This window comes from Nicotiana tomentosiformis, chromosome 3 (assembly GCF_000390325.3).
Source record: "Nicotiana tomentosiformis chromosome 3, ASM39032v3, whole genome shotgun sequence".
Classification (NCBI taxonomy): domain Eukaryota; kingdom Viridiplantae; phylum Streptophyta; class Magnoliopsida; order Solanales; family Solanaceae; genus Nicotiana; species Nicotiana tomentosiformis.
In genome coordinates this window covers 129,603,540-129,626,712 of record NC_090814.1, presented here as the reverse complement: position 1 = coordinate 129,626,712, position 23,173 = coordinate 129,603,540, and the positions used below count along the sequence as shown (strand labels likewise).

Sequence of the window (23,173 nt, the reverse complement as noted above, 5' to 3'; positions counted from 1 at the left end):
ATCTCGTTGCCTCTCTGCACTTGACTTTGCCAACAACTCAACAACCAGATTATTTTCTGATTGGACTCCAACAACAGAAATAGTAATAGATGAAAATTACCAATTTGAATAATTTTTAACTCGACACAAAAAAAATTAAGGACAAAGATACTCATTTTGCACTTCGTAATGCATTAATAGAGAATTTATGGGAGCAACATATTAATCCTGTAAGTTGAATATTTATGTAAAAATTAAACTAAATTTTACCATAATGTAATATTTATTTAATTATATCTTATCAATGATTTTATTTTTATTTAAATTATCCATTAATAAGTATAGTGTAAAATATTTGCTTAAGATTTATATTATTTAAAAATTTATGGTATAAAATAATTTTATATTAAATGATTATATAAGAAAAAAATATGAATTACTATATGGGATGAATATGTAAAAGAGAAAAAAGAAAGAATTTGTTTTATGAAATAAAAAAATAAATTTAAATAAAAGAAAATAATATAATATAGAAGAGAGAGAAGAATATAAAAGGAATAATCTTTTTTGGTGTAAAAAATAGTGCAAGGATTGGAGCGTCAAACTACAAAAAGGACATGCACACACATACTTTGCAATTAATATTATCTGAAAATAAAAAGGATGTTTTAATTAATTTTATTACAGACCTTAATTACGTTTATTTTTAAAAAAAATCTTTATATTTGTTTGAGATTTCTTAAAATTTGCGAATATAAGGAGTTGGGAAGACAATGGAAAAAAATCATGATGAAGAAGGAGAAGGAATAGTGTTTTAACGGCTTATTTCTTTTTTGAAATTAATAAGGTAATGGTAGACTAGAAACATGAATTTTGGTCTTTCTTTCACCTATTGTGGACTGCATTTCGATCATGTTTGAGCTTAAATGTGAAGATTTTATACTTATTACGTGCTTTAAATGTTCAGGACTTGAATTCGAGCTAAAATGAAATATAAAGCTTTAAAGTCCGAGTAAAAGTCAAATAATCATCGGAGATTGTATCCGTTGTTCGAGGACCGAGTATACATACTAAAATTTGAAAAAAATGAGTGTCAGAGGAAAATGAGCTGGAGTAACTACATTTGAAGATTCTCTGCTGAATGTAGTGGGATTTTCAAATAACCAACAAGTACAGTTTCTCCAGGCTTGGGAAAGACCAAGAGTTTCTGTTCGTCTGAACAACCAAAGAAAGTCTTATACAAATCCATGGCTCTGTTCAGCAACTCCAAAGGAATTCCATGATTCTAAATCTGGAAGAAGCCATGACGAAACATGCTTCCTCTATTTGCTCAATAACCTTCCTTTTCCCATCTTCATCTTCCTTTCTTGTCATTAATGAAGAAACATCAATCATTGGAATATCAAAACAAACCATGACGTTTTAGCCAACTTGAGGGTCAATATTTCATTATGTTTATTTTAACTGTTTAGCTTTTCATCCCCTACAAGGGTGATAGGAATAGATTTGTATTCTAGACATAACATTAATAGATTAATGCAATCATTCACTAAATAAAATGGTTACACGGGATTTAAAATCAAATACCCCTTAACCATTTCTGCCCCACATAAATATTCAGCTTCTGGACAGCTCTGTCATAAATAAAAGAAGATGCTGCAACTTTGTTTCATATTCAAGTCTGTATCATATGCTTTAGTTAATAAAGTTCTAATAACGTGCTAACGTTTTTCTTACAAACGAATATATTAGTTAACAATATAAGGAGTACTTGACATTATTCGAAAAAAGAAAAAGAAAGAAAGGAACAAGGTTGCAGTATATACAATTTCAGTAGTTTTAAATTAAATGGAACAACGATCAAGACACAGCTTGTAAAAGAGAGCTGGAAGAGGGAAAAAAAGCATTGAATCTGAAGAACTGTTGAGATAATCAAATAAGCTGTTGTAATATTTACGGAAGTTAGCAGGAACCAATAGTTTAGAATACCCTCCACAGTTGGCAAATCTTCGCAAAGGGTTAATTTCATCAATATTCATCTAACTTTTAGCTTACTGCACCAACGTCATAAAACTAATTTTTGCAACAGAAAAAATAATTCAACTAAGCTTATATATCACAGAAAATAGAAAATGATGATAAATGCTAAAATTCGATCCCGGAAAATCAGAATTAGTGTAATAATAACTTGTATGATATTGTTCCAGTAATCTATGAAAATGAACGAAGAGGTTCTGCAGGAAACAAGTGAAATGGGATAGCTGATTGAAGAGATAACACTCAAATAAATTGTCTCCACATTAATTCTGAGTGAAGTAATAGATACTATTGCCATGTTTCCTTCGACATAGAGGAAAACCTTTGATCACATATAGAGTTCTCTAATTAGAAATTGAATAGTGGGTTATATGGATGAGATCTTCAGGTCTAGTTGGTGGATGAGTCCTGTTTTTGACTCTTAGCTGCGCATATTCTTTGAAAAGGAATCCTCTGTACTTGGGCGATTCTCCAATTTCCTCTGTAAACTGTGGTAATGGCTCAACCCACTTGTCTCCGTGCAAGTTATAGAAGAATGCATACGAGTAACGGCTTTTCCCCTTCGATCTCACCACTCTATGTGTTGCACTCTTGAATTTGTTGTTGCTTAACACCTTTATACCATATACCAGATCATGAGTTGTTTATTTAAAAAGAAAATTCGTCAGAAAATGAATTATAATTTCTTTTATAGAAGATCATTTGCTGATGTAGCTATGCTTATAGTTACATGCCGATACTTTTATCCATATGGCACCATACTTGCGTTTTTGGGTATCACGGTCAGCATTTTCTTTGATACATAGACATAGTTGAGTTATGTTGGATTGCATAGAGGTGCTCATAACACGCAGCGGAAGATAATAACAATCTTAGGCAGAACTTTTCGTGTTTAAAATTTATTTATATGTCAAAGATCGGATCTAAGACGTACCTGGTGAAAAAAGTCTCGTTTTAAATTTCTTCGATAGTGCGAAAACTCTATGCGTATCCACACCGAAACTGATCATTGCTATCAACTCTTTGATCAATGAAATCCCGCGAACAAATTGAATGAAAATATTGTGTTGAAATGTTTCTCAAAAATCTCAACTCAAAGGTGGAAGAACAAGAAATAATTTTCTTTGTATTGCACTATTACTTTCTCAAAACAAGAATAACTCTCTTGGTTTTTACAACATGTATAAGATCTATATCACCCTAATTCTTAATTAGGACTCACACATATATATATACACATAATTTCCATTGGAAAATACAAATCACATGTTTTATGGTAAATATTTAAAAAACATATAACTAATTTATGGAATTCAATTCTAAATTGAATTCTATAACTTAGTCAATATTTTAAAATAAAAACATGTAACTCATTTATGAAATTCAATTCTAAATTGAATTCTATAACTTAGTCAATATTTTAAAATAAAAATATGTAACTCATTTATGGAATTCAATTCTAAATTGAATTCTACAAATTAGTCAACATTTTAAAATAAAACATGTAACTCATTTATGGAATTCAATTCTAAATTGAATTCTACAAACTTAGTCATACTTTTAAAATAAAAATATGTAATTCATTTATGGAATTTAATTCTAAATTAAATTCTACAAATATTAATTATAATTACCACGTGCATATATATATATATATATATATATATATATATATATATATATATATATATATATATATATATATATATATATATCAACCAAGAGATGTAATTTAATTTTCTTATTTAAAATAGAAAACTTCAACTTGTCCACAATATTAATTATATCCTCTTTGCTAGCAAAGAATATAATAATATTTTATTTGAACTAATAACTAAATTTATTTGACTAATTAAATTCTTTAATTTAATTATCAAATAATAAAGTAATTAATCCTTTAGCAAAGATCAGAACACTCGTTAGTGTGCGACCCCATAGGTTCAATATTAAATCGGTAGTAAATTGATCACATCAATATACTAATCAAGGGTGGCGTCTAACAACACTCCTTAACGACCGGATAGCATGAAGTATACAATTTATTCTCAAGAACCTGTAGAAGAATAATGTATTAATTCCTTCTGTCCTTATAGTTCTGGGTCACCCTAGGATATGGTTCAACTGTCAAATCCTAATAGGTGGCCGACTATGTATTTATGTCAAAAATAATCGACCATTGAATGACCTAAGAAACTCTTTTCTTCTTTTATTCAATCGCCCAGGCCAAGGTCTTAATTTGGTCGGTTATAATGTATGACAATATGGAGCTTAAACTCATTACCAAGAGTTGACAGATTCCATCTTGATCAATCACCAATTCTACAAGTATTTAATCGTACCCAATATCCTTTCAACTATCGCCCTAGGGCCATAGGTGTCTAGTATCAAAACACAATAAATAATTTGTCAATTACTATGATGATATCAGGTCAAAGGAAACTTTTATATCACATTCTTCAAGAGAATATCCTATTGACAGTTTATGGTAATTCTAACTATTAGGAATTATCCAATGAATCAGTTTAATGATCATATCTCTATATGCATCATCTATTTATGTTATTTAGTTAATGAGATCAACTAATCTTTATCCCATAAAGATGATCACATAAATATTGATCTAACCGGATTACTAATATCTAAATTAATAATCCTACGATCAAGAACAAAATTTAGATTAAATTGTAAGAGACTTTGCTCTCATTATCATGATCTCCATCATGATGACAAGTCTCAAAATTTAATCAAGGACCTTATTAAATTAATCAAGTAATTAATAATAAATATGATAAACGAATATCAAATTTCATATATTTTAATATCAAATAACATTCACAAAAATATGTTCAAATCATCAAATATGAGATTGGATCTAGGGCATATATAATATATCCCTAACAATCTCTCACTTGCACTAGAGCCAATTGCTCTTGTACTTCATTCCCAATTTTCACTTGTGCTTGTCAAACTCTTTTGCTCCTAGTGCTTTAGTGAATGGGTCTGCAATATTTTCCTTTCCATCAACCTTTTAAATTTCGACGTCTTCACGTTTAATGATCTCTCTTATCAAGTGATGCCTTCGCAGGACGTGTTTGGATTTTTGGTGTGATCTTGGTTCTTTTGCTTGAGCAATGGCTCGAGTATTGTCACACAATAATGGAACTGCACCTTCTATTGAAGGAACTACACCAAGTTCATTTAAGAACTTTTTCATCCATACAGCTTCCTTAGCAGCTTCATTAGGTGCTATATATTCTGCTTCAGTCACTGAATCAGCTACTGTAGCTTGTTTGGAACTTTTTCAACTCACTGCCCCACCATTTAAGGTGAATACATAACCAGAAATAGATTTGCTATCATCTCTATCTGAAGAGAAACTTGCATCAGTATAACCTTCAAGTTTCAACTCAGAATCTCCATAAATAAGGAATTGGTCTTTAGTCCTTCTTAAGTACTTAAGAATGGTCTTCACCACCTTTCAATATTCCTCACCAGGATTTGCCTGATATCGGCTAGTCACTCCTAGTGCATAAGCCACATCAGGACGTGTACATGTCATGGTATACATGATAGCTCCTACTGCACTAGCGTATGGGATCCTACTCATGTGTTCTCTCTCTTCGGGTGTTTTAGGACAATCCTCCCTGCTGAGAGTAATTCCAGTGCCTATTGGTAGATAGCCTCTTTTGGAATAATCCATGTTAGACCTCTTTAAGATGCTATCAATGTACAAGGACTGGGAAAGCCCAAGCAGCTTCCTAGATCTATCTCTATAGATCTTTATTCCAAATATATAAGATATTTCTCCCAAGTCTTTCATGGAGAACTGTTCAGATAGCCAAATCTTGGTACTTTGTAATGCATGTATATCATTTCTTATGAGCAATATATCATCAACATAAAGTATTAAGAATATAATTATGCTCCCACTAACCTTTTTGTACACACAAGGTTCTTCTTCGCATTTAAAAAAATTAAACTTTTTAATTGTCTTGTTAAAGCGAATATTCCAACTTCGATAAGCTTGCTTTAGTCCATAAATGGATCTTTGTAACTTGCAAATTTTATTATGATAAGACGGAGATGTGAAACTTTCAGGTTGTGTCATGTACACATCCTCTTCTAGCTCACCATTAAGGAAAGTTGTTTTCACATCTATTTTCCATAATTCATAATCATAGTAGGCTGTTATAGCAAGCAAAATCCGAATTGATTTGAGCATTGCCACGGGAGAGAAAGTCTCGTCATAGTCGACTCCTTCTTTCTGACGATATCCCTTGGCAACAAGACGGGCTTTGTAGATCTCCACCTTTCCGTCTGCTCCAATCTTTTTCTTAAAACCTCATTTACAACCTATAGGTTTTATATCCTTTGAAGGTTCAACTAAAGTCCATACTTTATTTTCCGTCATGGATTCCATTTCGGATTCCATGAACTTTTGCCATTTCTCATAATCAGAACTTTGTATAGTCTCTTCATAGGTCTTAGGGTCATCATCATTATGATCAACCTCATTTGATACATCATCTTGTACCATTAGATTTAATCTAGTTATTACATGACGTTCTTGTGTAGACCTTCTAAGAGGTGCTTGTACAACTTGTTCATCTTGTGCTGGATTTGGTTGTTGTTCAATTTGGTTTGGAACTGGTTCATTAACCTGTTCTTGAACTACATATAGTTCTTGAACTTCAACCGTTGAAGATGGCAACTTCCTTGTCAACTTCAAAACATCCAATAAAGGTTCTTCAACTTGTGTCTCATGATCTTGATTTTGTGTTGATTCATTTATTTCTTGAACTTCATCAAGTTCTATTTATCCACTATAATTTCCTTCCAAAAGAAATTCCCTTTCCAAAAAGGTTGCTCCTCTAGCCACAAACACTTTATAGTCAGAAGGGTGATAAAAATAATATCCCATTGTTTCTTTGGGATACCCAATGAACCTACACTTATCAGATCTTGAGTTAAGTTTATCAGATTGAAATCTCTTAACATAAGCTGGACAACCCCAAACTTTAATATGCTTAAGATTAGGCTTACGTCCTTTCCATATCTCATATAGTGTTGTAGAGACTGACTTAGTGAAAACTTTATTAAGTAAGTATGTTGCTGCTTCCAAAGCATATCCCCATAAATTTATTGGAAGATTTGTGAACCCCATCATAGATCTCACCATATCTAATAAGGTTCGGTTTTTCCTTTCAGACACATCATTGTGTTGTGGTGTTCCCAGAGGTGTCCTCTATGAGAGAATCTCATTCTCTTTGAGATACCTAGTAAAATTTTTACTAAGATATTCTCCACCTCTATCAGACCTTAGTACTTTAACACTTTTACCAGTCTGTTTCTCAACCTCACTAAGGAACCTTTTGAACATTTCAAAAGATTCAGATTTATGTTTCATAAGATACACAAATCCATATCTTGACATATCATTAGTGAAGGTAATAAAATAAGAATATCCACCTCTAGCTTGAATTTTCATGGGCCTACAAACATCTGTATGAATTAGTCCCAATAATTCAGTAGCTCTTTCTCCACTTCTAGTAAATGGAGATTTGGTCATTTTTTCTTTGAGACAAGATTCACAAGTTGGATATGATTCAAAATCATACTTGTCAAGGTACCCTTCCTTGTACAACTTATTAATTCTTTTCTCTCCAATATGACCAAGTCTATAATGCCAAAGGTATGTATGATTTACTTGATCATCTCTTTTCCTCTTAAGACTTGAAACATGCATAATCGAATTAGCATTCATATTAGGTAAGACATAAACATCATGTTGGAGGTATCCATTCACATATAAATTATCACCATATCTTATATTTTATTATTTAAGAACTCAAATTTTAGTAAGAGGGAATTGTTACTAAAATAAATTTTAATATCATAAAGATCAAATCTTTTATAGCATGTGAATTTAGTTCAAGTTGTCTACATGCTTAGTCCTAAATTAATTTACATCACATGTAATAAATAATTCAAAATTATGTAATGAACAAACATGTGACATAAAAACGAAATTCAACATCTTCTAACATGTTTATCTTATATGTCACATAAAATAATTCATGCTAGAACATTATTATTAATTTATATCTCATAAACTAATAACAATTAAAATAATTGTATAATCTAATAACTTATTATAGATTACTGTCGTATCTTGTACGAAATTTCAAATTCAAGTTACGAACTATCTCAATAGTTTAACTTATACATATTTTATTCACAACAAAATAATATCAATCCATAGGCATTAAAACAATTTGACTATTGCACGAGACACATGTAATATGGTTTGAACTCTTCAAATATAATCTTAAAATATTTCGTAAATAAATTTTAGACACAATAAACCACGACTCTGATATCACTGTTGGATTGCATAGAGGTGTTCATAACACGCAACGGAAGACAATAACAGTCCTAGGCAGAACTTTTCATGTTAAAAATTTATTTATGTGTCAAAGATTGGATCTAAGACGTACCTGGTGAAGAGATTCTCGTTTTAAATTTCTTCGATAGTGCGAAGACTCTATGCGTATTCACACCAAAACTGATCCTTGTTATCAACTCTTTGATCAATGAAATCCCGTGAACAAATTGAATGAAAATATTGTGTTGAAATATTTCTCAAAAATCTCAACTCAAAGGTAGAAGAACAAGAAAAAATTTTCTTATACTAGTATTTTTTATCTTGGCTTTGTATTGCACTATTACTTTCTCAAAGCAATTTTGTTCTCAAGAATAACTCTCTTGGGTTTTACAATATGTATATGATCTATATCACCCTAATTCTTAATTAGGACTCACACATATATATACACATAATTTCTATTGGATAATACAAATCACATGCTTTATGGTAAATATTTAAAAAAAATATGTAACTAATTTATGAAATTCAATTCTAAATTGAATTCTATAACTTAGTCAATATTTTAAAATAAAAACATGTAACTCATTTATAGAATTCAATTCTAAATTGAATTCTATAACTTAGTATAAAAACATGTAACTCATTTATGGAATTCAATTCTAAATTGAATTCTATAACTTAGTCAATATTTTAAAATAAAAATATGTAACTCATTTATGGAATTCAATTCTAAATTGAATTCTACAAATTAGTCAACATTTTAAAATAAAACATGTAACTCATTTATGGAATTCAATTCTAAATTGAATTCTACAAATATTAGTTATAATTACCAAGTGCATATATATATATATATATATATATATGTGTGTGTGTGTGTGTGTGTGTGTGTGTGTGTGTGTCAACCAAGAGATGTAATTTAATTTTCTTATTTAAAATAGAAAACTTCAACTTGTCCACAATATTAATTATATCCTCTGTGCTAGTAAAGAATATAATAATATTTCATTTGGACTAATAACTAAATTTATTTGACTAATTAAATTCTTTAATTTAATTATCAAATAATAAAGTAATTAATCCTTTAGCAAAGATCAGAACACTCGTTAGTGTGCGACCCCATAGGTTCAATACTAAACCGGTAGTAAATTGATCACATCAATATACTAATCAAGGGTGGCGTCTAGCAACATTCCTTAACGACCGGATAGCATGAAATATACAATTTACTCTCAAGAACCTGTAGAAAAATAATGTATTAATTCCTTCTGTCCTTATAGCTCTGGGTCACCCTAGGATATGGTTCGACTGTCAAATCCTACTAGGTGGCCGACTATGTATTCATGTCAAAAATAATCAACCATTGAATGACCTAAGAAACTATTTTCTTCTTTTATTCAATCTCCCTCGCCAAGGTCTTAATTTGGTCGGTTATAATTTATGACAACATGGAGCTTAAACTCATTACCAAGAGTTGACAGATTACATCTTGATTGTAATGACCTAACCGGTTATTTTGACTTTTAGAAACCCGTTTCCTGAAATAAAACTCCCCGAACATGCTTTTATTAATTTATGACTTGCAGAGATGGTTGGTTCGGGATTTGGAAGCGTTTGGGTTGAAATCGGAACACTTGGTTCCTTAAGTTAGACTTAAAAGGCCAAGTTTGACTTCGGTCAATATTTTGAGAAAACGACCCCGGAATCGAGATTTAACAGTTCCAATAGGTTTGTATGATAATTTTGGACTTGGGCGTACGTCCGAATCGGGTTTTGGATAACCCGGGAGCGTTAAAAATCAACTATTTGATGGTTTAAAATTCTTTCAATTTGGTTTGGAGTAGAATTTTGAGTAATTAAAGTCCGTTTGAAATTTCGAGTTTGGGAATAGTTCCGTATAGTGATTTAAGACTTGCACGCAAATTTTTGTGTCATTTCGGGTAGTTTAAGTATATCTCGGCGCATTGGAAGTAAATTGAAGAACTTGAAATTCTTAAGTTTGAATCAATTTGATTTAGGGTATGATTCTTAGATTTGATATTGTTTTTCACGTTCCGAGAGTCAGAGCGAGCCCGTTTTATGATTTCAAACCTGTTGGTATATTCGGGCAGGGTCCCGGGGGCCCCGAGTGTCAATCGGACGAGGCTCGGACCAAGTTGGAAGTTGGGAACCAAAACTGAAGCTCTCAGCTACTGTCAGAATCGCACCTGCGCTTGGCCAGTCACAGGTGCGACATTCGCAGATGCGACAGAAGCTCGCATGTGCGAAACTCGCAGATGCGAGATTTCTTCGCATAAGAGGAAAAGGGAAGGGGAGGCCATCGCCGCAGATGCAGAATTTTGGCGCACCTGCGATCGCACATGTGCGAAGCAGTGTGCGCAGATGCGAGTTTGGCCAAGGCTAGTGAGACTTGCACCTACGAGGATTTTCCGGAGGTGCAGAAGCCGCAGGTGCGGTACACTGTCCGCAGGTGCGAAAATCACTGTTGGGCAGAATGTGTTAAAAATCGGGGATCAGTCATTTTGAGCCCATTTTCTTCCATTCTTGGGCGATTTTGGAGTTTTATGAGAGGAGATTTTAACTAGCAATTGAAAGGTAAGTTAATTCTAGACTCCTTGAGTTAAATACATAGATTATAGGTAGATTATAACTAGTAAATCTTAAAAATTAAGGGTTTAGGTGAAAACCCTAGATTTTTATAAAAATGAGATTTTAACCACGAAAATAGTTATAGAATTGGGTAGAAATTATATATTCAAGTTCTTGAGATTATGAGTAACGTTTTCATCTGAAATTTTCCAGAATCCGAGCATGTGGGCCCATGGTGAATTTTAGGAATTTTTCCATTTTGGATAAGGTAATTTATTTAATAGATGAATTTTGAATTTTTGAACATATATTAATTATTTTATATAACTTTTGGATAGTTTCGGATTTTTCGGCATTGAATCGAGAATTTTACGCGACGCGATAATCGGAAAGTGGACTTTGAGATGAGGTAAGTCTCTTGTCTAATCTTGTGATGGGGAAATTACCCCATAGGGATTAAATTGAATAATTATTGATAATTGCGGGGGCTACGTACGCACGAGGTGACGAGAGTCCGTGCGTAGCTACTATTATTGCTAAAGTCCGGGTAGTTTAGGACTCAAAGCATGAATTACTTGTATAAATTGTATTCCTTGTTTAATAAATATTATTTGATATATTTATATATATGTTGTGAATTGTTAGATAAAAATATTAAAGGATGGAAAATTCATATGTTTGATTTTCTGTTTAAATTAATTAATTGTTAAAAGAAATTATTCTTACTCCTGAATTTATCTTATAATAAATATACTCTCCTTCTGGAGGTACATAAGAAAATGTCTTCCTTTCTTGTGGAGCGGGCCGAACGTCTCGGCAGGATAGATGCATCTATAGATCGCGCCGCACGTTCCTCGACAGTATACACGACACTCTGGATCGGGTCGTACGTCCTCGGCAGAAATCGTGCTTAATAATAATAATAATAATAATAATTACACAATACTTTAATAGTTTATTTTAGCTTGTGAAGCTAATTGATAAATTGGAAAATCCTTGTAATTAAATGAATTATTATTCTTGCTTGTTAAAGAATTAATTGTTATTCCTGTAAATGATATTTAATTGATAAATTGGAAATTATTTGAATTTAAGAAATTTAATTAATATATTGAGAATTGTTGCATTTGAAGGAATTTGATTATTTCCGCTGATTAAATAAATTATTTTAAATTTTGTAAATCATGCTGATTTAAATATCCTAGTTGTATTTCAATTATTATTATTGACCCATAGAGAGTGTCAAAGTCGGCAATCTCGTCTCTACCACTTCGAGATTAGGCTTGATACTTATTGGGTACACGTTGTTTACGTACTCATACTACACTTGCTGCACTTTTTGTGCAGGACCTGAGGCAAGTACTAGTGGGGGACCTGTCGTCTTACACCCACATTATCCAGGGGCATAGTGGTGAGCTGCCTTTCTGATCCGTTCTGCAACTACTAGTCTCTCTCATTGTATTTTTCATTCTTTCTAATTTTTTTTTCAGACAGTATTTGAGGTTTTGTATAATCTACTAGATGCTCATACACTTATGATACCAGGTCTTGGCACACACATTGGTAGAATTTGATGTTTTATTATTTTTTTGGTTTTAAATTTTGTCAATGTATGCTTAATTTATTAAGTTGGATTGCCTAGCTGTAGTGTTGGGCGCCATCACGATCTATAGGTAAAATTGGGCCGTGACAACATGGTATCAGAGCATTAGGTTCACGTAGGTCTCACAAGTTATGAGCAGGCCCAATAGAGTCTTGCGGATTGGTACGAAGACGTCTGTACTTATCTTCGAGAGGCTATAGGGTGTTAGGAAATTACCTTTCTTCATATTCCATCGTGCAATTGATGTAGTTCTAAATATCCTTCTCTTATTCTCTCTTAGATGGTGGGAGCGCGCTCAAATGAGGTTCCAGGCCAGGGAAAAGCTACTCCCCCAGTTGCTAGAGGCCGAGGGAGGGCTCTAGCCCGTGGTAGAGGGCGAGGACGTCCCAGGACTGTTCCAGTTATGCCGCCAGTGGGTCCAGCAGAGAACCCCATTGTTGAGGAATAGGATGAGGTATCTGTGGCAGAGCCAGCTCCAGTGGATTTCACATCTGCACCGGGATTTCAGGATGTCATGGGTCATATGCTGTGATTCATAGACAATATGACTCAGGCCGGTTTATTTCCGGCAGACCCAGCCACATCTCAGGCGGGCGGGGGAGCACAGACCCCTACCGCGTAGGCTCATAGATAGGCAGTTGCTGTATATCAGACCCAGGGTGCACTACTTGTGGGTGGAGCCTACCCAGTGGCAGTAGCTACACCCGAGCCTAGGCCAGTTATAGCCGCCGATCCTCAAAAACTATTGGACTGATGGACTAGACTACATCCTCCTGTCTTTAGGGGTGAGCGACATGAGGATCCACAGGACTTCATTGATCCTTGCAGGGACAGACTGCACAACATGAGGATATTGGAATCTCATAGGGTTGACTTTGCTACTTTTCAACTAGAGGGCAGAGCCCGTAGATGGTGGCAGTCTTATGTTCTTGGCAGACCAGCAGATTCTCCTCTCATGACTTGGGACAGGTTCACCCGTATATTCTTGGACATGTATATTCAACCCTCCCAGAGGGAAGAGTTACGGTTTCAGTTTGAGCAGCTCCAGCAGGGTCAGATGTCAGTGACTGATTATGAGACGAAGTTTTCTGAATTATCTCGTCATGCACTTATGATACTCCCTACTGAGGCGGAGAGAGTGCGAAGGTTTGTAGTCGGTTTACATACTGGTATTCAGGCCACCATGGCTCGAGAGGTTGAGATGGGTACTTCTTATGAGCGAGTTGTGGAGATAGCCCGGAGGATTGAGGGTGTGCGTCAGCAGAGCCGAGAGCAGATTATGAGAGATAAGCGGTTCAGGTACTCTGGAGAGTTCAGAGGTGCTCCGTATGGGGGCAGAGGTCAGTTCGTGAGGGGGCAGTCCAGTAGACCCCCATTTCCAGCACCACCACCTCCTCGAGGTGCTCCAGTGCGACCTTATCTCAGTGTTATACCAGAGAGTTCCTACCGCCCACCAGCTATTCAGGGTCCTCCTAGTGGGTATTCAGTTCCCCAGGGCCAGACACTTATTCAACAACCCATCGCACCAAAGAGTTGTTACGAGTGCGGCGATCCCAGTCACATGCGGAGGTTTTGCCCCAGGCTTCAGGGTAGACCAGTACAGCAGGGTCAGCAGCCTATTCTTACCGGACCAGTTGCTACACCAGTAGTCCGACCACCAAGAGTTGGAGGACAGGTGGGTAGGGGCCATCCTAGAGGTGGAGGTCAGTCAGGCGGAGGCCAGCCAGTTGGCGCTCCAGCTCGGTTCTATGCTTTTCCGGCTAGACTAGATGCAGAGGCCTCAGATGCTGTGATTACAGGTATTATTTCTGTTTGCGGCAAAGATGCCTCAGTATTATTTGATCCAGGATCCACGTATTCATATGTGTCATCTCTATTTGCTCCATTCCTGGGTATTTCTCGTGAGTCATTGAGTACTCTTGTTTATATGTCCACTCTTGTAGGCGATTCTGTTATTGTGAACCGGATCTACCGATCTTGTATTATTACATTCTGTGGTTATGAAACAAGAGCAGATCTCTTATTGCTCGAGATGATCGATTTTGAAATTATTCTGGGTATGGACTGGTTATCTCCATATCATGTTATTCAAGATTGTCATGCCAAAACTGTTACCTTGGGTATTCCATCTTTGCCTAGGCTGGAGTGGAAGGGTTCGTCGGTTAGTTCATTTAATCGGGTTATTTCTTTTATAAAGGCTCAGCACATGGTTGAGAAGAGTTGTTTGGCTTATCTAGCCTATGTTTAGGATATTACTGCAGAGACTCCGGCTATTGATTCAGTGCCAGTTGTTCGGGAGTTCTCCGATGTATTTCCTTCAGATCTTCCAAGTATGCCACCTGATCGTGATATTAATTTTTGTATTGACTTGGCTCCAGATACCCGGCCTATATCTATCCCACCGTATCGCATGGCTCCGAAAGAATTGAAAGAACAACTTGAAGAGTTACTAGCCAAATGGTTCGTCAGACCGAGTGTATCGCCTTGGGGTGTACCGGTATTATTTGTGAAAAAGAAGGATGGAACAATGCGGATGTGTATTGATTATCGCCAATTGAACAAAGTCACAATTAAGAACAAGTACCCGTTTCCGCATATTGATGATCCATTTGACCAGTTACAGGGTGCTAGGGTGTTCTCTAAGATCGACTTGAGGTCGGGGTATCATCAGTTGAAGATTCGAGATTCGGATGTTCCGAAAACTGCTTTCCGTACTAGATATGGTCATTATGAATTTCTGGTAATGTCTTTCGGTTTGACTAATGCCCCGGCAGCGTTTATGGATCTGATGAACAGGGTATTCAGGCCACATATTGATTCGTTTGTCATTGTCTTCATTGATGATATTTTGATCTACTCGCGCAATAAGGAGGAACATGAGCAGCATATGAGAGTAGTGCTTCAGACATTGCGGGAACAAAAGCTATATGCTAAGTTCTCCAAATGTGAGTTCTGGCTAGAGTCTGTAGCATTTTGGGGGCATATTGTATCGGGTGATGGTATTAAGGTTGATCCCAAAATGATTGAGGCAGTTTAGAATTAGCATTGTCCCACTTCGACGACTGAGATCAAGAGTTTTCTGGGTTTAGCAGGTTATTATCGTCGATTTGTGGAAGGTTTTTCATCTATTGCAACACCTTTGACCAAATTAACCCAGAAGGGTGTTCAGTTCCGATGGTCCGATAATTGTGAGTCAAGTTTCAAAAGCTCAAGACAGCATTGACTACAACACCAGTGTTAGTGTTACCTTCTGGTTCGGGGATGTATACAGTGTATTGCGACGCTTCACACGTTGGTTTGGGTTGTGTATTAATGCAGGAAGGGCGAGTTATTGCATATGCTTCACGTCAGTTGAAGCCCCACGAGCAGAATTATCCGGTACATAATTTGGAGTTAGCTGCGATTGTTCACGCCCTTAAGATTTGGAGGCATTATCTTTATGAGGTGTCCTGTGAAGTTTATACTGATCATCACAGTTTGCAGCACTTGTTCAAGCAGAGGGACCTAAATTTGAGGCAGCGCAGATGGCTGGAATTACTAAAAGATTATGATATTAATATCCTATATCATCCAAGTAAAGCAAATGTAGTTGCAGACACTTTGAGTAGAAAGGCGGAGAATATGGGTAGTTTGGCTTTCATTTCAGCAGAGGGGAGGCCATTAGCTTTGGATATTCAGTCCTTGGCCAACAGACTTGTGCGGCTGGACATTTCAGAGCCCAGCCGAGTTCTTGCATGTGTTGTAGCTCAGTCTTCACTATTTGAACAGATCAAGGCTCGCCAGTATGACGACCCACACTTAATGGTTCTTCGAGAAACGGTACTACGAGGTGGTGCCAAGGAAGTTACTATTGGTGCGGATGGTATTTTGCGACTCCTGGATTATCTGTGTGCTCCTAATGTGGATGAACTGAGGAAAACGATCCTGGAGGAGGCACATAGTTCTCGGTATTCTATTCATTCAGGTGCTACGAAGATGTATCGTGACTTGAGGTAGCATTATTGGTGGCGATGAATGAAAAAGGCCATAGTTGAGTATGTAGCTAAGTGTCTAAATTGCCAGCAAGTTAAATATGAGCACCAGAGGCCAGGTGGCCTACTTCAGCAGATGACTATACCAGAGTGGAAATGGGAACGAATTACTATGGACTTTGTAGTTGGGTTGCCGCAGACCTTGAGGAAGTTTGATGCAGTTTGGGTGATTGTTGACAGGTTGACCAAGTCGGCACATTTTATTCCTGTTGTGATTACGTATACTTCAGAGAGGTTGGCCTAGATTTATATTCAGGAGATAGTTCGGTTGCACGGTATGCCAATTTCTATTATATCAGATAGAGGCCCTCAGTTTACTTCACATTTCTGGAGAGCAGTACAGAGTGAGTTGGAGACCCGTGTAAAGCTCAGCACAACCTTTCATCCGCAGATCGACGGGCAGTCAGAGCGGACAGTTCAGATTTTGGAAGGTATGCTCAGGGCATGTGTGATTGACTTTGGAGGTCAGTGGGATCATTTCCTGCCTTTGGCCGAGTTTGCTTATAATAACAGTTACCAATCCAGCATTGAGATGGCTCCATTTTGAGGCTTTATATGGCCGTCGATGCCGTTCACCTATCGGATGGTTTGAGCCCGGTGAGGCTAAGTTATATGGTACTCATTTGGTAAAGGATGCCTTGGAAAAGGTAAATTTGATTCAGGAGCAACTTCGTATAGCACAGTCCAGACAGAAGAGTTACGCGGATCAGAAAGCACGTGATTTATCATTTATGGTAGGTGAAACAGTTCTCTTGAAGGTTTCGCCGATGAAGGGAATTATGAGATTCGGGAAGAAGGGCAAGTTGAGCCCAAGGTTTATAGGCCCATTTGAGGTGTTGAGACGAGTTGGGGAGGTTGCTTATGAGCTTGCATTGACTCCCAGTCTATCGGGAGTTCATCCGGTTTTTTATGTATCTATGCTCCGGAAGTATCATACTGACCTATCACATGTGTTGGACTTCAGCACAGTTCACCTAGATAAGAGTTTGGGTTATAAAGAAGAGCCATTTGCCATTGTTGATAAACAAGTTCGCCAGTTGAGGTCCAAGAGGATTTCTGCAGTAAAGTTCCAGTGGAGGGACCAACCAGTCGAGGAAGTGACTTGGGAGGCTGAGGAGGACATGCGGAGCAAATATCCACACTTGTTTACCACTCCAGGTATTATTCTAAACTCGTTCGAGGACGAACGTTTGTTTAAGATGTGGAGAATGTAATGACCCAACCGGTCATTTTGACTTTTAGAAACCCGTTCTCTAAAATAAAACTCCCCAAACATGCTTTTATTAATTTATGACTTGCGGGGATGGTTGGTTCAGAATTTGAAAGCGTTTGGGTTGAAATCGGAACACTTGGTTCCTTAAGTTAGCCTTAAAAGGCGAAGTTTAACTTCGGTCAATATTTTGAAAAAATGACCCCGGAATCGGGATTTGACGGTTCCAATAGGTTCGTATGATGATTTTAGATTTGGGCGTACGTTCGAATCGGGTTTTGGATAACCCGGGAGCGTTTGATGCTTAATAGTAAAAATTAACTATTTGAAGCTTTAAAATTCTTTAAATTTAGTTTGGAGTAGGATTTTGAGTAATTAAAGACCGTTTGGAATTCCGAGTTTGGGAATAGTTCCGTATAGTGATTTAAGACTTGCACGCAAATTTTTGTGTCATTCTAGGTAGTTTAAGTATATCTCGGCGCATTGGAAGTAAATTGAAGAACTTGAAATTCTTAAGTTTGAATCAATTTGGTTTGGGGTATGATTCTTAGATTTGATGTTGTTTTACACGTTTTGAGAGTTTGAGCGAGTCCATTTTATGATTTCAAACCTGTTGGTATGTTCGGGCAGAGTCCCGGGGACCCCGAGTGTCAATCGGACGAGGCTCGGACCAAGTTGGAAGTTGGGAGCCAAAACTGAAGCTCCCAGCTACTGTCAGAATCGCACCTGCACTTGGCCAGTCGCAGGTGCGACATTTGCAGATGCGACAGAAGCTCGCAGGCGCGGAACTCGCAGATGCGAGATTTCTTCGCAGAAGCGGAAAAGGGAAGGGGAGGCCATCTCCGCATATGCAGAATTTTGGCGCACCTGCGATCGCGCATGTGCGAAGCAGTGTGCGCAGATGCGAGTTTGGCCAAGGCTAGTGAGACTCGAACCTGCGAGGATTTTCCGCAGGTGCAGAAGCCGCAGGTGCGGTACACTGTCCGCAGGTGCGAAAATCACTATTGTGCAGAGTGTGTTAAAAATCGGGGATCAGTCATTTTGAGTCCATTTTCTTCCATTCTTGGGTGATTTTGGAGACTTTTGAGAGGAGATTTCAATTAGCAATTGAAAGGTAAGTTAATTCCACACTCCTTGAGTTAAATACATAGATTATAGGTAGATTATAACTAGTAAATCTTAGATATCAAGGGTTTAGGTGAAAAAGTAGATTTTTATAAAAATGAGATTTTAACCACGAAAATAGTTATAGAATTGGGTAGAAATTATATATTCAAGTTCTTGAGATTATGGGTAACGTTTTTATCCGAAATTTTCCAGAATCCGAGCATGTGGGCCCGAGGTGAATTTAAAAAAAAATCCATTTTGGATAGGGTAATTTATTTAATAGATAAATTTTGAATTTTTGAACATATATTAATTATTTTATATAACTTTTAGATAGTTTCGGATTTTTCGGTATTGAATCGAGAATTTTACGCGACGCGATAATCGAAAAGTGGACTTTGAGATGAGGTAAGTCTTTTGTCTAATCTTGTGAGGGAAAAATTATCCCATAGGGATTAAATTGAATAATTGTTGATAATTGCGGGGGCTACATACGCACGAGGTGACGAGAGTCCGTACGTAGCTACTATTATTGCTAAAGGTCGGGTAGTTTAGGACTCAAAGCATGAATTACTTGAGTAAATTGTATTCCTTGTTTAATTAATATTATTTGATATATTTATATATATGTTGTGAATTGTTAGATAAAAATATTAAAAGATTGGAAATTCATATGTTTGATTTTCTGTTTAAATTAATTAATTGTTAAAATAAATTGTTCTTCCTCCCGAATTTATCTTATAATAAATATACTCTCCTTCCGGAGGTACATAAGAAAATGTCCTCCTTTCTTGTGGAGCGGGCCGAATGCCTGGGCAGGATAGATGCATCTATGGATCGCGTCGCACGTCCCTCGGCAGTGTACACGACACTCTGGATCGGACCGTACGTACTCGGCAGAAATCGTGCTTAATAATAATAATAATTACACGATACTTTAATAGTTTATTTCAGCTTGTGAAGCTAATTGATAAATTGAAAAATCCTTAGATTTTAATGAATTATTATTCTTGTTTGTTAAAGAATTAATTGTTATTCCTGTAAATGATATTTAATTGATAAATTGGAAATTATTTGAATTTAAGGAATTTAATTAATATATTGAGAATTGTTGCATTTGAAGGAATTTGATTATTTTCGCTGATTAAATAAATTATTTTAAATTCTGTAAATCATGCTGATTTAAATATCATAGTTGTATTTCAATTATTATTATTGACCCATAGTGAGTGTCAAAGTCGGTCATCTCGTCACTACCACTTCGAGATTAGGCTTGATACTTACTGGGTACATGTTGTTTACGTACTCATACTACACTTGCTGCACTTTTTGTGCAGGACCTGAGGTAAGTACTAGTGGGGGACCTATCGTCTTACACCCACGTTATCCAGGGGCATAGTGGTGAGCTGCCTTTCTGATCCGTTCTGCAGCTACTAGTGTCTCTCCTTGTATTTTTCGTTCTGTCTATTTTTATTTCACACAATATTTGAGGTTTTGTATAATCTACTAGATGCTCATACACTTGTGACACTAGGTCTTGGCACACACATTGGTAGAATTTGGTGTTTTATTATTTTCTTAATTTTAAATTTTGTCAATGTATGCTTAATTTATTAAGTTGGCTTGCCTAGCTATAGTGTTGGGCGCCATCACGACCTATAAGTAAAATTGGGTCGTGACATTGATCAATCACTAATTCTACAAGTATTTAATCGTACCCAATATCCTTTCAACTATCGCCCTAGGGCCATAGGTGTCTAGTATCAAAGCACAATAAATAACTTATCAATTACTATGATAATATCATGTCAAAGGAAACTCTTACATCACATTCTTCAAGAGAATATCCTATTGACAGTTTATGGTAATTCTAACCATTAGGAATTATCCAATGAATCGGTTCAATGATTATATCTCTATATGCATCATCTATTTATATTATTTAGTTAATGAGATCAACTAATCTTTATCCCATAAAGACGATCACATAAATATTGATCTAACCAGATTACTAATGTCTAAATTAATAATCCTACGATCAAGAATAAAATTTAGATTATATTGTAAGAGACTTTGCTCTCATTATCATGATCTCCATCATGATGACAAGTCTCAAAATTTAATCAAGGACCTTATTAAATTAATCAAGCAATTAATAATAAATATGATAAACAAATATCAAATGCCATATATTTTTATATCAAATAACATTCACAAAATATGTTCAAATCATCAAATATGAGATTGGATCTAGGGCATATAAGTTAGAATTTAAATAATTCAATTTTATGACTTTAATGCTATAAACTAAAAAGTTAAATGAATATTCGTGAAATTAGCCGTTTTATTTAGGTTAAAAAATAACCGAATTACCTGAATAATATCACCAATGTTAACAACTAGTTTGTCTTTGGAAGGTGCTATTGGGATCCACTGCCCATCTTTGTGCACTTGAAGACCTCCGACTTCATCCTGGTAGACAAAAGTAATGCAGTTGCCATCTTCATGTGCAGATTTTCCATTGTCTTCAGCTTCTGTTGCTGGGAAATAGTGGAGACCAATCAAAAAGTCCCATGACCGATCATTGTTGAATATTGCGAGTGTGTTAGGAGGGAGGCCCAAACACTCACTTATGATGCTCTCCAACAGCATTCCTAATTTGGTGAAGTGCGAAATCATCTCATCCAAAACTTGTCTAAGAATATGAAAAATACTTTGCTAAGAAGTAAGAATACTGCAACAATAACAATTACGCCCTAATTCCTAGCAAGTTGGGATAATTATTTTTTATTCTTACTGGAAGCACCATAACATAGTTTGGCGAAATGAGAAAACATCTCCAAAACATGTCTACGGATATAAAAAGTATATTTCACAAAGAGGAAATAATGCGCCTTAAAAGCTTAACTATGATGATAGCGCAAATTAATTTTTAATTAACTTTGGAATCACCATATCGGAGGTATTTGGGGCTTTGCTCTGGTTTTCCTTTGATTCAATTTAGACTAATTTTTATATAAGGTCACTGAATTTTACCTATTGGATCAGTAAAGTCAAAAAAAATTACTTTTGTTCATATTAAAATAATTGAGCTTTATCCACTATAAGAATAAAGTAATAAAACTATTAATTTTTTTAACATTAAAACATCTTAACTAGTGTGAATCGTTCATTCGGAAGTGTATAAGTTGGACAAATGAGGAAGGGAATATAAAGACATACTTGAAATGAGGTAGATTGTTGGGATAGACATTGAAGCCAGAGGATGGAGGAAGAAACACGAAGTGCTCATTCTTCTCCGCTGAATTTTGTGGGCTTTTCAAATAACCAGCTGGTATTGATGAACCGGGTTTTGGAGAGACCAATAATTTATCTTCATCTGAACAAGCAAAGAAAGTCTTGTACAAATCCATAGTTTTGCTCAGCAACCCCAAAGGAATTCCATGATTCTCAATCTGGAAGAAGCCATAGTTAACACAGGCTTCCCTTATTCGCTCGATAACCTTCCTTTTCCCATCTTCATCTTCCTCTGATTTCAAAAATGGAGAAACATCAATCGTTGGAATATCAAAACTAGCCATGATGTTTTCCTTCTCTTGACTCTCACCGTTGTTTTAAACCTCTTTAAAAAAGATTATTTTATTTTAAAGAGGTTGTTTGAAAAAAAATTGAGCAATTTCTTTGTTATTTCTAAGACAACTTGCAACAACTCCTGTTACCATATATCAGTTGTTTATTTCCATCAACCCTACATATTACTATAATATACATGGTGTTTGTCTACTAAAGGCAACTTGCAATAGTAAACTACTTACCTATATTTGTTTTTTTCTGCCAATCCTGCTATCGTATAGATTCCCCATGGCAATAACGACCAAACGTAGTTAAAGTTTTGGACAGCTAGAATATTTAGTTTCTTTTCCTTTTTCGGCTCTAATTATAGAAAATATCCAATCACGAGTGTATATCATATTGTAGCCTAACAAAGGCCCATGACTACCACTTTTAATCTCTCTGGCTTGGTAGCTGGTAGAAGTACGATAACATTTGCACTCGATCGTAACGTTATCAGGAGTAACTGCACACGATGAAAATCTTAGGATTTTGTAGCGGATTAGCTCAGAAAAGGTATATTATATGCTCTATTTTCTTCCCCTGTTTTCCTATAATGAGGTGAAATGACCATTTTAAACCAACATGATCGCATAGAGGGACACAGTTATAATTTA

The 23,173-nt window shown here is 35.8% G+C and overlaps 1 protein-coding gene across 1 annotated transcript; it reads right to left on the bottom strand.

The window, feature by feature from the left end:
* Positions 1 to 2,135: 2,135 nt before the first annotated feature.
* LOC104104688 (flavonol synthase/flavanone 3-hydroxylase-like) lies at positions 2,136 to 22,573 on the bottom strand. Its single transcript, XM_070197586.1, has 3 exons — positions 22,167 to 22,573; positions 21,318 to 21,639; positions 2,136 to 2,630 (listed from the first exon to the last, which is right to left on the bottom strand). Exons 1-3 carry the CDS (start codon positions 22,523 to 22,525, stop codon positions 2,361 to 2,363), a joined length of 951 nt encoding a protein of 316 aa, XP_070053687.1. The 5' UTR covers positions 22,526 to 22,573; the 3' UTR covers positions 2,136 to 2,360.
* Between the last annotated feature and the right edge of the window lie 600 nt (positions 22,574 to 23,173).